At 44.9% G+C, this 14,427-nt stretch overlaps 1 protein-coding gene across 11 annotated transcripts in view; it reads right to left on the bottom strand.

The window, feature by feature from the left end:
• Mre11 (MRE11 homolog, double strand break repair nuclease) overlaps positions 1–14,427 on the bottom strand; it is a 61,696-nt gene that overhangs the window by 24,884 nt on the left and 22,385 nt on the right. For 9 of the 11 annotated variants that reach the window (XM_039082071.2, XM_006242532.5, XM_063266066.1 and 6 more), the window contains 7 exon segments: positions 13,328–13,415; positions 11,566–11,707; positions 9,113–9,227; positions 8,428–8,613; positions 6,129–6,300; positions 2,500–2,580; positions 546–672 (listed from right to left, as the gene is read on the bottom strand). In XM_039082071.2, the coding sequence (XP_038937999.1) occupies positions 546–672; positions 2,500–2,580; positions 6,129–6,300; positions 8,428–8,613; positions 9,113–9,227; positions 11,566–11,707; positions 13,328–13,415 (911 nt within the window). 11 annotated transcript variants of the gene reach the window in all.

The following is a 14,427-nucleotide window of genomic DNA, read 5'->3' as shown; positions in this document are numbered from 1 at the left end:
ACTGGAAATGAACTCTTCAATCTTCAAAATACCAAACTACAGGACACTTTAGACTTCAAAAGTCTGAAGTCTTCCTAAAACGCTGTATACGCTAAGTCAAAATACTTAATACTGCAGAAGGTGAGAGCATGCAGTCCATCCGTCTATCCGTCTATCCGTCCATCCGTGGGAGGAAACAGGTGCAGATATGAGTAACAGGTGCCTCCAGACATGGCACAGTCACTTCGCACTGAAGCCTTGCCACAAGCCTTCATAAATACTCACAACTTTAAAAAGCTGAATGCAGCTGGGCAGGACGGCACAAGCCTGCAGTCCAGCACTCAGGACACTGAGGAAAGATCCCATGTGAGGCCAGACTGGGCTACATCAAGACCTTGCCTCTAAAATCAAGTAAACAAGAAAATACCCCAAAGGTATTCACTTACCTTTTTCTTTTCTAACTTTACAAATACTAAAATCTTCTATTTTGTATTTATCTTACCAAAGACTAGTTTATACAAATAACGCCAGTTAAATTCTTTAACTTTTTAAAATAACCAGTTTACCTGTTTTTCCTTTTTGTTCCCTGTGTCTGAAAAAGTGGATGACATCTTTTGGGTTAGCAACCCGATCCACAAACTTCTGGCTAAAACGAAGAACGTTGAAAGGTTCAAAGCCTCCACTGTAGTCCACCTAGAAAGAATAAACTATTAAACCAGGAAACAGTGTAGCAATTTTGAGAAATACATATTTTTGGCTTCTCTACTTTGGTATGTATTAATATCAATCTAAAAGCTCAATATTCTTACATTTCTAAACTCATGCTCTGTAATGACAATGATGATGTTAAACCATTTGTCCCACTGACAGAATAATTCATAACCTAACATTACATAAACACACTTCCTGTTCAATAGAACAAGGCAAAGCCATCCAGGATGGAATGAATGCACTGTCTTCCCTGATAGCCTAGGTACACAGCATGGTACTAGCTGGAAACAAGGTGGGACTTTTAAGTCAATTTCTCAACTTTCAAAATAGAATGCACCCCTTATATACGTCAGCTTATTCATCTGCATCCCAGGGAGACATCTCCAGACTGGACAAAGACAATGCCAGGAGAATCCAGACAGTGAAAAATGTCTGTGGGTTCTAAGAAATGGCTACTTATGGTGGTTTGAATGAGATGTCCCCCACAGTCTCAGGCTTAGGGGGTAGACTTTGAGAATAAAAAGCACCAACTACTGCTGACTTGTACTCTCTACTTCATGCTTTGGCTAAAAATGTGAGCCCTGAGCTTCTACAGCAGCCTCCATGCCTATCCCCTGGTGCCTCTGACCCAGCAGACTCTAACCCTCTGAAACCAGTAGTTGTCTTGCGGGTGGCATCCCGAGTCAAAGCTCAGATAAAAGGGGCAGGAAGAAGATTCAGTTTCCTGACTTGCCCTTCCCTCTTGCTGCTGTGCTGGTTTATCCAGCTGCTGCCACCACCACGGCGGCCGCCGATTCCCTCACTTACACTACAACGAGCATTTCCAGCCTTTGGCTTTTGACTGGCTCCCTAGTTTGGGACTGCTGAAGGGCCAGCGTCCTCAACTGTACAATCGCAGAGGCCTCGGTCGCTACCTACTCTGACCACCAAAGCACCAAGCTCTTGGGCTGAGCACTGTCAGGTTCTCACCCTCAGGTGTCCCAGAACGTCTCAAGTGGTAATGTGTACGCATGAATCTCGTCAGAAGGCCACAGGGTCAATGTGGGACCTGGAATCCCACATTTTAAGCACTGGTGATGCCAGGCCACACTTCCTGAGCACAGGACTCACTACACCAACGCTGTTAAAGCCAAGTGTGTAGAATGAAGATGGCTAAGAGACAGGAGGAGCTGGAGACAGCTCAGATGAGAGGGATTCAGTGGCGAAGACTGAAGTGAACTCAAAATTCCAGGTCACCTGCTCCCTCAGAGCTTGATGACAGTGAGTGCAGGCTCTGTCTGTGGAGGACAGGGGAGATAAGAAGCACAGCAGTCGGAGGAAAGGGAAAAGCAGTAGGGCAAATGACATACGCTACCCTGTCTCTAGCAGAGTGCAAAGGACAGGCTGACTCACAGGACAGTGCAGCTCACAGCAACCAAAACAGCAAAGTGCAAACAGTAGGAGGAACGAGAAGCTAGACTGACAACAGAAAGGAGTCAATCAGCTCAGCAGGAGAGCCACGGGCTCCACCCCACAGCGCTGGTCTCTGGAGCACTCACCGAGCTTCAGCAAGGCCAAGGTGCCCAGAGGGGAGCAGGAGGGTGGAGCAAGGACCGATTAGAAACACATTATTTAGAAAACAACAGGAGCATGAATGAACTAACGAATCGCTAAAGCTCTCCTGAGATTACACCAAGCCCTCGGCTTCCAGTTTCCCACTTGGCCTCTTCCCGTTACTCTAGGCACTAGCGTACTAAATTTTCAGGGAAGCACATTAAGTGTACGTTGTTATTAGAACTAGCAAGGTCGGCTAACACGCACAGGACTTACCCGTAGTCGGATGAGAGGCTTCTCCGGCTGCTGAGGATTCCCCAGCCGTTCCCGCTCAGCACTGTCAAGCATTTCTTCAATCTCAAAACAGAAACGCCAAGTATTAAGCTTTGTGTAAGCTGGGTGGTGTAGTTTATATCACTGCAGAGTTCTGCACAGCTCCTTGCCACCCTGACTCCCATCTTGCTGACCGCATCCTTTACAGCTTGCAGTGCTCCCACCAATCTCAGCCCTCAACAGTTTTCTTTCCCAACATTCTTAGTAATTTGTCCATCACCTCACTCAACCCCTTCACAAGAAAATCTATGATACTGACTCTGTTCCAATTTTCTACTCAAGTTTAAACTGAATAAATCGGGTTTTCAATGGTGTCATGTACTCTGCAGGAATCTACAGGATCTTGGATGGTTTACTTTGGAAAAGCTCACGTAAACAAGACGAGTGTTTCCAATGTGGTGATGCTGTACCAGATCGGAGATCCCAGACGAAAGCTCCTGTCCTGCACTGCTCTGAAAGAGCGGAGGCCCAAGGAGGCAGGTTTTATTTCCAACACAGCTTCCTAATGGCTGCAGCTGTTTGCCAATCTTCTCCAAGACTGAGTTTCTAATGCTGCCCCGTTCTGCCTGCCTCCACCTGCCAAGTACTGGGATCACAGGGATGCAGCACCATGCCTGCTCCTAGAAATACAATTTACTGTAGTATCTGGTGCTATTGCCATGAAGCACATGTGGACATAGGGAATTGAAATGTGGTTAGCACACCCGGAAGGTGAACTCTGAGTATTACAGTCCACAGCCACCTGTGCTGGTGACTACGCTCCTGGATGGAAGGGAGTTTCAAGGAGATCTGCTCAGTCAATCTCAGTCAACCAGCATGCACATAGCACCACAAGTGCTAAACAGAAAGGCAGGAAGTTGGGCATGGTGGCACCTGGGCACCTAGAACCCACATTTCAGAGGCAGAAAGAAGGCTGAGTGTTTGAGGTCCCAGTGAGCTCCAGGCCAATTTAACAATAGAACAAGGCTCTGGCTCAAAAAACAAAAAAAGTTTAAAATACAAACATATTAACAAGTGAGCCTTGTCCTCACAGGTACGAAGATAACATAATTAAGGACCATATCAAAGAAATATCAGAAATTATGAATAGCTTAAATCACTGCTGCCAGGAACTACTCTTCCTGTCCAGATTCTTATGGCTCTTCTAGGGGTAGAGCACGCCAGCCATCCAGGCACTTGGAAGGCACAGGCAGGAGGTTCAGAGCAAACTCAAGTTTCAGGCTAGTCAGGGCCTCATGTCAAAACCCTGAATCAGAAGGAAGGAAGGAAGGAAGGAAGGGAGGGAAGGAGGGAGGGAGGGAGGGAAGGAAAAGAAAGGGAGAGAAAAAAGAAAAGAAAAGAAGAAAGAAGACTGGAATTTAGGTGCAAGGACTGCAACAGGGTCAAGAGGAGGTGATTTAAATCCTTAGAACATTTCAGTCTGTCTTATCATGGCTGTACGGAAAGGGATTGTGCTGGCTGGTTTTTACATCAGTTTGACACAGCTGGAGTCATTTGAGAGGAGGGAATCTCAAATGAGAAAATGCATCCATCAGGCTGGGCTGAGGGCATTTTCTTAGTGAATGGCACTGTGGGCAGTGCCACCCTAGCCTACTAGTCCTAGGTTCTCTAAGGTAGCAGACTTAGCAAGCCATGGAAAGCAAGCATCCTCCATGGCCTCTCCATCAGCTCCTGCCTCCAGGTTCCTGCCTGATTTGAGTTCCTATCTTAGTGTCCCCAAAAGATTGTGATTCAGGACATGTAAGCCAAATAAACCCTTTCCTCCCTAAGCTGCTTCTGGTCGCAATGTCCGTCACAGCAACCCCGACTAAGACAGGGAGCTACTGGCAGTTAGTGGACAGAGGCCAAGGAGGAGACTGAGAAATATCCTGTCGCACAGAACCCCAGCTGCTCCCACAACAGAAAAGACCGAGTCAAAGTACCCACTGTGTCAAGGCTGAGAAACCTTGGGCTGGCTGCTGTGGAGACATCCTACAAAATCAACACAGGGATTTCCTACCTGTCTGACTTCAGGAAATGGGTCACCAATAAAGCTATTCAGGGATATCTGGAGCTAGTGGGAAGAAGAGTTTTTTTCAGCTACAAAGACAATGTATGCATCTGGGCCACAGCCAACATCTTCCTGATAGTGACGAGTATCAGGGAAAACAAAGAGTTGGTAGAAAGGGGCTGGCCTTAAAACAGAGAGACAAGTCTAGGAAGCCTGAGTCTGTGACGTCAGTCACCTTGGAACATGCACACACTGGAGCTTCTCAGCTAGGTAAGCCCTCTGTAGCTCCTTCATCTGTGACAATGGCCGTTGTGTGATCTAAGGACCAGCTTGTGGTGGAGAACATGGAATAGGAGGCTGAGGCACTCAATGGTAGGGAAATTGTGTAGCATCTGTAAAGCCCTGGATTCAATTCCTAGAAACAATAACAACACGGAGGAGAGAGGAGGAGGGAACAGAGGAAGACAGCAAGAAACTGGGAGGAAGAACCTGTCCACATCCAGGCGCTGTGGATGAATCAAATGATACCGGGCACAGAGCTCACAGAAGCAGCCAGTTCCCATGAGTGATCACCATCATCATCCCCACTTCCTACTTTACATGAGAATAAGACGTGAAGCCAAAGCTGGCAGAGAGCAGGGACTAAACGATGTCAGCAACTCTAGCTGTCACGCTGCAGCCTAGGATAAAAACATGCAGCATGACTGCGACAGCAGACCCAGAACCTCCCCGAGGATGAGGGGTGGCAGCAGTCCACACCAGAGACAGGGGGCTAAGCTTGGTTTGGAGTAGTCTTTAGGGGGGAGGAATGTGTGATGGAAACTAGACATAAAGGACCTCAGTGTCCTTCCATCTCCAAAGTCAGCGTCTGATTTCACAAGGAAGGTGAGCCATTATCAAACGCAGATCAAGGTGAGGAAATCCAGTGTGTACTCTTTAAAAGAAGTTGTAGGAGAGTTAACTGGTGACTTCTCTACATCTAGCATTCTTCTGTATAAGAAGTCTTTGCACTTGGACACTCGGTCCTAACAGTCCAAGTATACGACGGTCCTTTCTCAGGTGGGGAACACGGACAAAGCCGGTGGAACGAGGAAGGGCCAGACGACAAGAATGACTGAGGCATCACTCGGGCTTGACACAACCACTGCGTCACAAACCCTCAAGGCTGCACAGGTCAGAGGGATCCAGGGAAGGGGCAGGCACTGATGAGGAGCCCAACACACACCAATCGGTTCCAATCCCAGGGGCACAGAGAGCCCCGTTTAAACTCAGTGAGTCATAAAACAGACACGAAAGTGGAAGACCCTTCGTAAGGGCAGTCGAGGGAAGAAGGGAGAGAAGGGCCCATTACATACATACATACATACATACATACGTACATACATACATACCTACATGTGTATGGAATTGTCAAAGAACAAATTTAATTAGTAAATAACTCTATGTGAATAAATAAATAAAAGATGCACCAGTGGTGTTGCCGCTTTCTGAGCAATAAACACAGATGGTTTCTCTTTACTCTGCTCAGCCTGTAACTGAGGGGCAGTGAGCCGGCCTCACTGCTGCTTTTGGAAATAGTCACCTTCTCCAAACAGAAGCTCTGGATGGCCTGGGTCACCTTAGGATTGTCAGGGTTGAACAGGCTTGGGTGGTTAGCCAGGACCACATCTTCCATGAAGAACTGTCGCACTGTGCGGAGAGGCAGCTTCTGCATGTTCATCTTTCTCCCTTTAACGCGTAGCAGGCCTACATGTCTGCACAGAGAAACCACGAGCTCAGACATAAAGCAAGCCTCCTCAGGAAGATGAACACACACACTCAAAGCTATCAACAAGGCGTGGGAATAGATACTGGTGATTCCTAACACCCAGGAGACAGAGGCAGGAGGACAACAAGTTACAGGCTATCTGGGACCCTGCCTTAAAAAATAGGCTCCATTTTTTCTTAATTCTTATAAAATATTTGCTTATAAACCAATACTGTTTTAAAAATTGATGTTTCTGTCAATTTAATTTTAATTTTTTAATAGTAAAAAGAAGCAAACATTCTTCCTAAGAATAAAATGAACTCCTCCATCTCTCCTATCGGAGCAAATACACTTCACAAAGAGGGACACCCTGACTATAGTATAGTAGATGCTATCCAGATCATGACAGAACCAGAGAAAACCACACAAGCACACACTCCATCGCCATGCTCTCTGTTCCTGTTGGTACCATAACATCAGAACCTGAGCAGATCCACTGGGTAAGTAAGACCTTCTACTGAAGCTCAGTTCACAAAATGTCAACAACTTAAACTGAATTAGAAAGCTAGGCAAGGTACCACAGTCTTTGATCCTAGTACATGGGGGCAAAGGAAGAAGAACCATGAGTTCAAGGCCAGCCTAGGCTACATGGTGAGACCCATCTTAAATGCCATCCCCCAACATGGACATAAACAAAATTAGATATGCTACAACAGTACACGTATAACCAGAAAAAGCTCAACTAAGTTACTATGGGAATCTGCTAATATACAGACTTTGCAAAATTTGTAAATTATCTACATAGTAGCTAATCTGAAATTTATTCTTAAATGTTAGTCTTGAATTTTCCTAAAATGTAGCAAAATCACCAACAAGCACCAAACTCCCTCTCAGTAAAAGGCTTGGGCAGTCAGTGTAGCCATGGCCTTACTAGCCTGCAGGAATAGAAGCGCGTCAAGTCAGACCTTCCATGCCATGGCTCCTCTAAGGGTCTATCATTGGCCAGTTAAGCTGTCCTAGCTAAATCTATTCACACCTAAGTGGAAATTCTAGGAGACTGACCCTGCGAGGCTGCAGAACTGAAGGCTGAGAGAAGCAAATTCAGGAACATCAACTCTAGGAGGGTCCCGAGTGAGCCAAGGCTGACCTGGGATGTTTTACCCCAATGGCTGCCACTACAGCTCAGCAGTAGACTGAGACTATGTGACTTACATGACCGCTCTCTGTGCTGTTCCCCCTTGTATTCTCTGCCACAGAGGAAGAGGGAACGAGAGTCTCGGGACTAGGAAGAACCTTGGCACTTAACTAGTTCAATCCTGTTCTGCCTCAGTAACTGAGCAAGACCATGTCCAGAAAAGCTAAACAGAAATATTCAAGATCATGAATTTATAGAAAAATGATTTCTATTTTATTATGGAAAAAATGGATGCACAGCTAAGTTAGAGCTTTGGCAGGGAGCCCATTTTACCCAGTTCCCAGATGCTACAGAGAGGTATTTATGAAATTATCTACTCAACCACTATCCTATCATCCTCCACCTTATTTTTTGGATGTATTTCAAAGTGAACCACAGATACTGATGCTCCTCTCTCTCTCTCTCTCTCTCTCTCTCTCTTTTTTTTTTTTCCTTTTCTTTTTTTCGGAGCTGGAGACAGAACCCAGGGCCTTGCGCTTACCTAGCAAGCGCTCTACCACTGAGCTAAATGCCCAACCCCTGAAGCTCCTCTCTTAACGCAGCATTTGTTTTTTCATTTTTTATTTTATAACTGAGACAGAATGCAGAAAACCAACCCCCCAACCTTAACACAGAGCAAGTACAACAACCAACACTCACACACAAGGGACCTCAGGGCAGGTGACATGGCTCAGCCGGTTAAGCGCTTGCCTGCAAGGCCATGTTTGATTCCAGAACCCAAACAAAATGGAAGGAGAGACTTGATTCCACAAAGCTGTCCTCAGACCTCACCACAGCATGTGTAGCCTCACACACAGAGGTCTCTCTCACACACATACGCACATAAATGAAATCTAAAATCTAAACAAGCTGCCCTCTGCTGCCGACAGCATCGGTGTGGGATGATCAGACTGTAGCAAGGGTTTCTGAAAAGCTGACTTAGAATATTACAGTACTCACTTCTTCACAGTTTCTCCAGGGGAAAGGGCTGTCACCACCGAGCTTCCGGGCTGAGACACATAGAAGAGCTGCTGCTCATTCCTGGTTGGGCCGATTTTACACTCATGTTCATGGCCCCAGATGACCAGGTCAATGAAGTCATCCAAAAACTGCTCTGGGATGAAGTTGGTGCTTCCGTGTTTACTCCTATGCCAAGGTTTAAGAGCAGGATTTATGGTTGTGTGTTTGTGCGCACACACACAGCTGAGACATTAGGCGTGTTTACATGTGCTACTACACATTAACTCTGTTCCCTGATAGGGCTGAGAGATTTAGCACCAACCAGCGCACCTTAGCTCACATATTAGTTCTAAGTGCTAGCAACAAAGGCACTCAGGACTCATTGCAGAAGTGGTTGATTCCAAGGTAAGGATAGGAAAACACAACAGTGGACTGCAGCAATGTTTCTAAGGGACATGAGGGACAGATGGGATGGTGACCACCCTGCTGCATCGGTGTCTGTTCAGTTACTTTCGTGTCTCACCCATTCCAAATAAACATTCACTGACAAGTATTAATACTGTGAACTAGGTTCAGCCTGAAGTCACAGAAGACAGACAGCCCCATGTGAATCTGTCCTGGTGGTGTGAAGGAGTCAGGCCTGGAACCTCAGTGCTTCACTTACAAACTGACAGAGCGCTGTTACCTGTTCTGATGAATCACGAATAAGTTAAACCATGAGTTCTCGTCTTCCTTAGGCCTCAACATCGTTACTTTCTTATTGACAAACATCCGATAGAGCCTTTCATCTGGAATGGACCCTGTGAAGGGACACGGCACTAATTTAAAACTGTTTTCCTACTGTGGATTTAAAAGGTTAATAGGGTTTTACTCCTAAATAATACGTTTCTCTAAAGTATATTTCCTGTTCAGCTATATATGTGAATTTGGAGTCACATGTATAAACACATCTATTAACAAACGCCCCAGGTTTATGCACAAGAGCACTCAGTTGCATTCAGAAAACTCTTCGCACCCTGGAAATCAGAATAATGTGTGAGCAGAAATAAAGGAATCTCCTATGCTTACATCCCACTAGAACGTCTAGGAAGACCCTCCCTCATTCTCTCACCATGTTAAAGAAATGTGCTTTTAAACTGTGATACACCAATAACGTGCACAGAGATAGTGAAAGTTTAAAAAGGATGAGACTTTTAAACTGTATTTTAAAGTATAATACTATTACATATACTGATTTTATGTTTTTAGTAATTTAACGGTTTTAAATAATTCTTCCTATACTAAGAGACTTGCCTTGGCCTGGCAGAAGACACCAAGAAAACAAGTAACAAAGCAGAAATAAGTTCGAGCTGGGGATGGTTTACCACTGCGCATGCTGACTACAGAGAACAGCCAGTGTCTGGACACAGAGATGTGTGTGTGCTATGTGCACCGTGAGGTGACGTGGGGCAGGCCCCACCCAGCACACAGGCCCATTGCACTGGTGGAGGGCCTACATGTAAACACTGGGAGTGCTGGTAAAGCCTGAAGGCACAGGCTAAGGGAAGGGCAGTGGCTTCCTTGGAGCTGAGTATGTTGAGACAGCAGATTGTTGAGATTGTAGATGTGAGGGGAACAGGGACCCCCCACTTCTACCCCACACCCACAGGTGTGAGACCTGTGAGGGACACAGGACAGCAGGCTTCAGACGGGCTTCACTGGAGGAGGCGAAGGCAGAGGTGGGGTTCCAAGAAGTCTGAGGGTTCGGAGAACTTGGCCATCACAAAGCACACGTTTACGATGCAGCAGACGCCAGTTAAGGAGGACAGAACAAGGTAAAATAACATGGGAGGCAGACAAGACGGGAGGGCGCCCCACATAACAGACCAGACAAAGGTCAGAAATAAGAGCAAGCCATTTTTTTCTGGAAACCTATCAAATACTGCAGACGCTGAAAAAAGTCTGTCTCCTTCTACCTCAGATTCAGACATAAAATCACAATGAATGGGCTTTATACATTATTTCTAGCCTCAAAAATACTTGAGATACAAAATATACAGAATTTTAAAACTGTGTTCTTTAAAAATAATACTTAGTTTTTCATTCATGTACAATAAGGTCTAGAAAAAAAACAAAAAAATAAAAAACAAAACAAAACAAAACAAAAAAACCTTTCGCACAGAACAGTAGAGATGTAAACCAGAAGCCAGCAGAGTGGTACATGCCTTTACTCTCATTCAGGAAGCAGAGAAAGGTGGGTTTGAGGCCAGGCTGGTTTACATAATGAGGTCTAGGACAGCCAGAGCTACATACACAGTGAGACCCTGTCTCAAAGAAACCAAAATCAAACAAACAAACAAACAAACAGAAATCAGTGAAGTAAACTCAGTGAAGTGCTGTAGGTGGAGACCAGAGGTTGACCTTGAGTATTGTTCTTCAGGTGCATCCACCTTGATTTCACTACACTGCTGCCCAGTGAGCCCCAAGCATTCTTCCCTCTTCCCCTCCACAGTGCTGAGATCACAAGCAATGATAGCACACCCAGGATAAAGCTCATCTCTGAATCTGCTTTATAGTAAGATGTCAGTTGTAGACTAGGTAATGTGAGCCTCTAATACAGCAGACACAGAAATAATCTTCTTCTGATCACTGAAACAGGTAAATACCAAAATTAATTTTAACATATACAGTCTGTTAATAGGTCCTCCTCCGTCTCTTTCGTCTAGTGTGTCACAACTCATGACAGCCGCATTTCAGTCTCACAAACTACAAAGGCCAGTGTCACTGTACTGGACAGGATGCTCTGAACTCTCCTAGACTCCTGTGACTGACTAGTCTGCACTTCTGTCATTCAGCTTCGTAAATGGGACTCTAAACAAAAGGTTCAAAACAGTAATAGGAACTAAGCAAAGTTTTGTTTGCTTGTTTTTTCTACTAAAACTGCCATTAGGTATGAAGAACTATCAGTCTTTAGAAATGCTAAGAACATTTAACCAGAAAATCCCACCATCTTTTACAGAAATCAGTAAGAAATAATCACATTTGTCCAATTTCCCCCTTTGGGTCCAAACCATCACTAGTACTGTATTTGCCAACCATATACACATTCTCTGCTGACATGGACAACGGAATTGCATTTGACCTAAATCAATCACCTACCTAAGCCGTACAGAGCGAGTTTTGTGCTTCCTTTCTGCAGCAGAACTGGACTAATGTCAACCTTCTCCACAGACATTGACCGTCCAAAGTGATTCACAAACCCAGCACAGCTTAAAACATCCAGGGCACAGAGGGCATCTGCCTGTCAAAGTTTCAAAGAGCATGAGTGTGTCTGCAGAAATCAGTGGTCTGGTGAGCAGCACACCCTGCACACCAGTGTGTCACACTCACAAAACTTAGGATCCAAGTGTTTTCAGAATGTGGATTTTCTTGACTTTAGAACGTCTGTGCAGAATCCCAAGGTGAAAAACCAAAACCAAACAGAATCTAAAAACCAAAAACTTCTGAATCTCAACTTTTAAGATTTTTGTAGCACTTTTGGCTTAATAATTTTAGATTAAGGACATTAACTTGTAATTACAAAAACACATTAGGACAGTGTCTTCTCAAAACTAAACCCCACTGTTGAAGAGGCTGCTACTTCCTTCTACGCACACATCACCTACAGCAGCTGCAAGCTCCCGCAGACGCAAAGCTACTGCGTCATCACGACACGATGGCCTGGCCACCAAAGCTACTACGTCGTCACAACACGATGGCCTGGCCACCAAAGCTAAAGCTACTACGTCGTCACGACACGATGGCCTGGCCACCAAAGCTACTACGTCGTCACGACACGATGGCCTGGCCACCAAAACTAAAGCTACTACGTCATCACGACACGATGGCCTGGCCACCAAAGCTACTACGTCGTCACGACACGATGGCCTGGCCACCAAAGCTACTACGTCATCACGACACGATGGCCTGGCCACCAAAGCTACTACGTCGTCACAACACGATGGCCTGGCCACCAAAGCTACTACGTCGTCACGACACGATGGCCTGGCCACCAAAGCTACTACGTCGTCACGACACGATGGCCTGGCCACCAAAGCTACTACGTCGTCACAACACGATGGCCTGGCCACAAAAAAATACAAACTCGGCTGTGAAACAAGAACTTTGTAATATAAAGTAGGTCTCATAAAATGAGTTTGTTTGTTTGGTTGGTTGGTTATTTACTTATTTACTTATTTATTTATTTATTTATTTATTTATTTATTTATTTATTGGTATTTTGGGGGATACATGAGCATAAATTAAACTAATGACCTACAATGATAGGAAGACACAAACATACTTTCTATTAGGGCTGTTAGTCTTGCTTCCATATCAAACAAGGAATAAAATAATTGAATCTAGATTTAAAATACTAAAAGAGGTCATTTTTACAATGAGCACCGGGAGCTCAAGGAGGCTGAGGAGCACCACGTCACTGTGTGGGCAATCATCTCCTCCTAGCAACTCACTGTCAGCCAATGCCAGTGGAACAAAAGCAAAGCCCCAGCAGTCCCCGTGCCAGGGGCTGTAATTCCAGGTCCTTCTAGGCCGAGGCAGAATCACAAGCAAGGCCAGCCTGAGATTAATGAGATCTTGTCTCAAAATAAAAAGGGAAACCAGAGCTGAAGATGGCAATTATAACCTGGCACGTGTCAGAGCCTCCTCTCTACCCCCAGTACTGCAAAGGAAAAATTCGGCCTCACTCTTTCATGTAAGAATTCTTATTCCATATTAAAACAAACGAAGAAGTATAAAGCCATAAATGAAAATAAATTAATTTGAATTCATGGCTCAATTTAACTGCCAATACTAGAAAAAAGCTAGATGCCTTGCACCAATATATTCAATGTCATTTTTAAGATTCCAAGAGAATTGTTACCCCTGTGGGATCATCATGGTTGCCGTGGATACTAAACACTGGAATGGAGATGTTGAGATTGCCATCCTGGTAGTTCACCCATGGAAACCTTAAAAGAAAATAGAGTGAAAGTTTTTGTAAGAGATAAACACTGTTTCCCCAAAACTTTCTTCTAAGTGGTAATTAATGCGCTAGGCAGCTTCCCACATCTGCAGACAACCCCAGCTCAGTGCTGGAAATAAACTTAGTTAAATTAAAGAGTTTGAAAGTATATTAAAGCATATGAATTATATAAAATAGTAGACAACTGATAACTGGCAAGTAGTAGGCCTCTCAAATTTTTACCCCTTTGTATAAGGATCTGTGCATGTTGGAATCTAAAACACCACGTTTCATAGCCCATTGTGAGCTCCACTGTCTCTCCGTGCAGTTTAGTCCCTGCATATTCCTTCCCCTAGACATCAGGTTCTCTTCTCTGGGACAGTGGGGTGAGCCATTTCTATTATGCCTGTCTAAAACTTTATCTGTACATGTATAAAAAAGCATATTTCCTTCTTACATATGTTAGAACAGTATGGCTTTCTGCCCCTGCTTATCTTTCCACAGAGCACTCCCCTGTGCTTTCTGTCAGTTGCACGAGTTCTAGTGTATGGATACTGTCCAGAGCCTTGGGTAGGTCCCTACTGTTTAGACTCTGGTAAGGATGTGTCATTTCTTCCAACCTCAGCAGCATGGTTCTTATCAACCCTTTAAATCCACACCAGTGGTTCTAGATTCTCATTACAAACTCTAATTAGCTGGGGATCTTTTAGGAAATAATAATGCCCAGGCCACGCTCCAACACCTCAGCAGTTGGCATGGAGACTGGGCACAAACCCGGGCATCTTGGGTAACTGTAATGCGCACTGAAGTGTCTGTCTATACAGTGACTGACACAAGCACTCAGTCTCGCCTCCTCCGATGCCTTACAAAGGCGGCAGCTGCTCCTGAGAAGCACTGGTGCTATTTCCAGTTCTGTACACTAGGTACCTTCCTCCCCTACCTTTTATAAACTAATGGATTTTAAGATCAACTTGAAGGAAATAGTCACTGGAAATTCAGCCCTAATTTTTGCTGAGCTG

This window comes from Rattus norvegicus, chromosome 8, assembly GCF_036323735.1.
Source record: "Rattus norvegicus strain BN/NHsdMcwi chromosome 8, GRCr8, whole genome shotgun sequence".
Lineage (NCBI taxonomy): Eukaryota > Metazoa > Chordata > Mammalia > Rodentia > Muridae > Rattus > Rattus norvegicus.
Note: the sequence above shows the minus strand (reverse complement) of the source record. Positions and strands in the feature narration are given on the sequence as shown.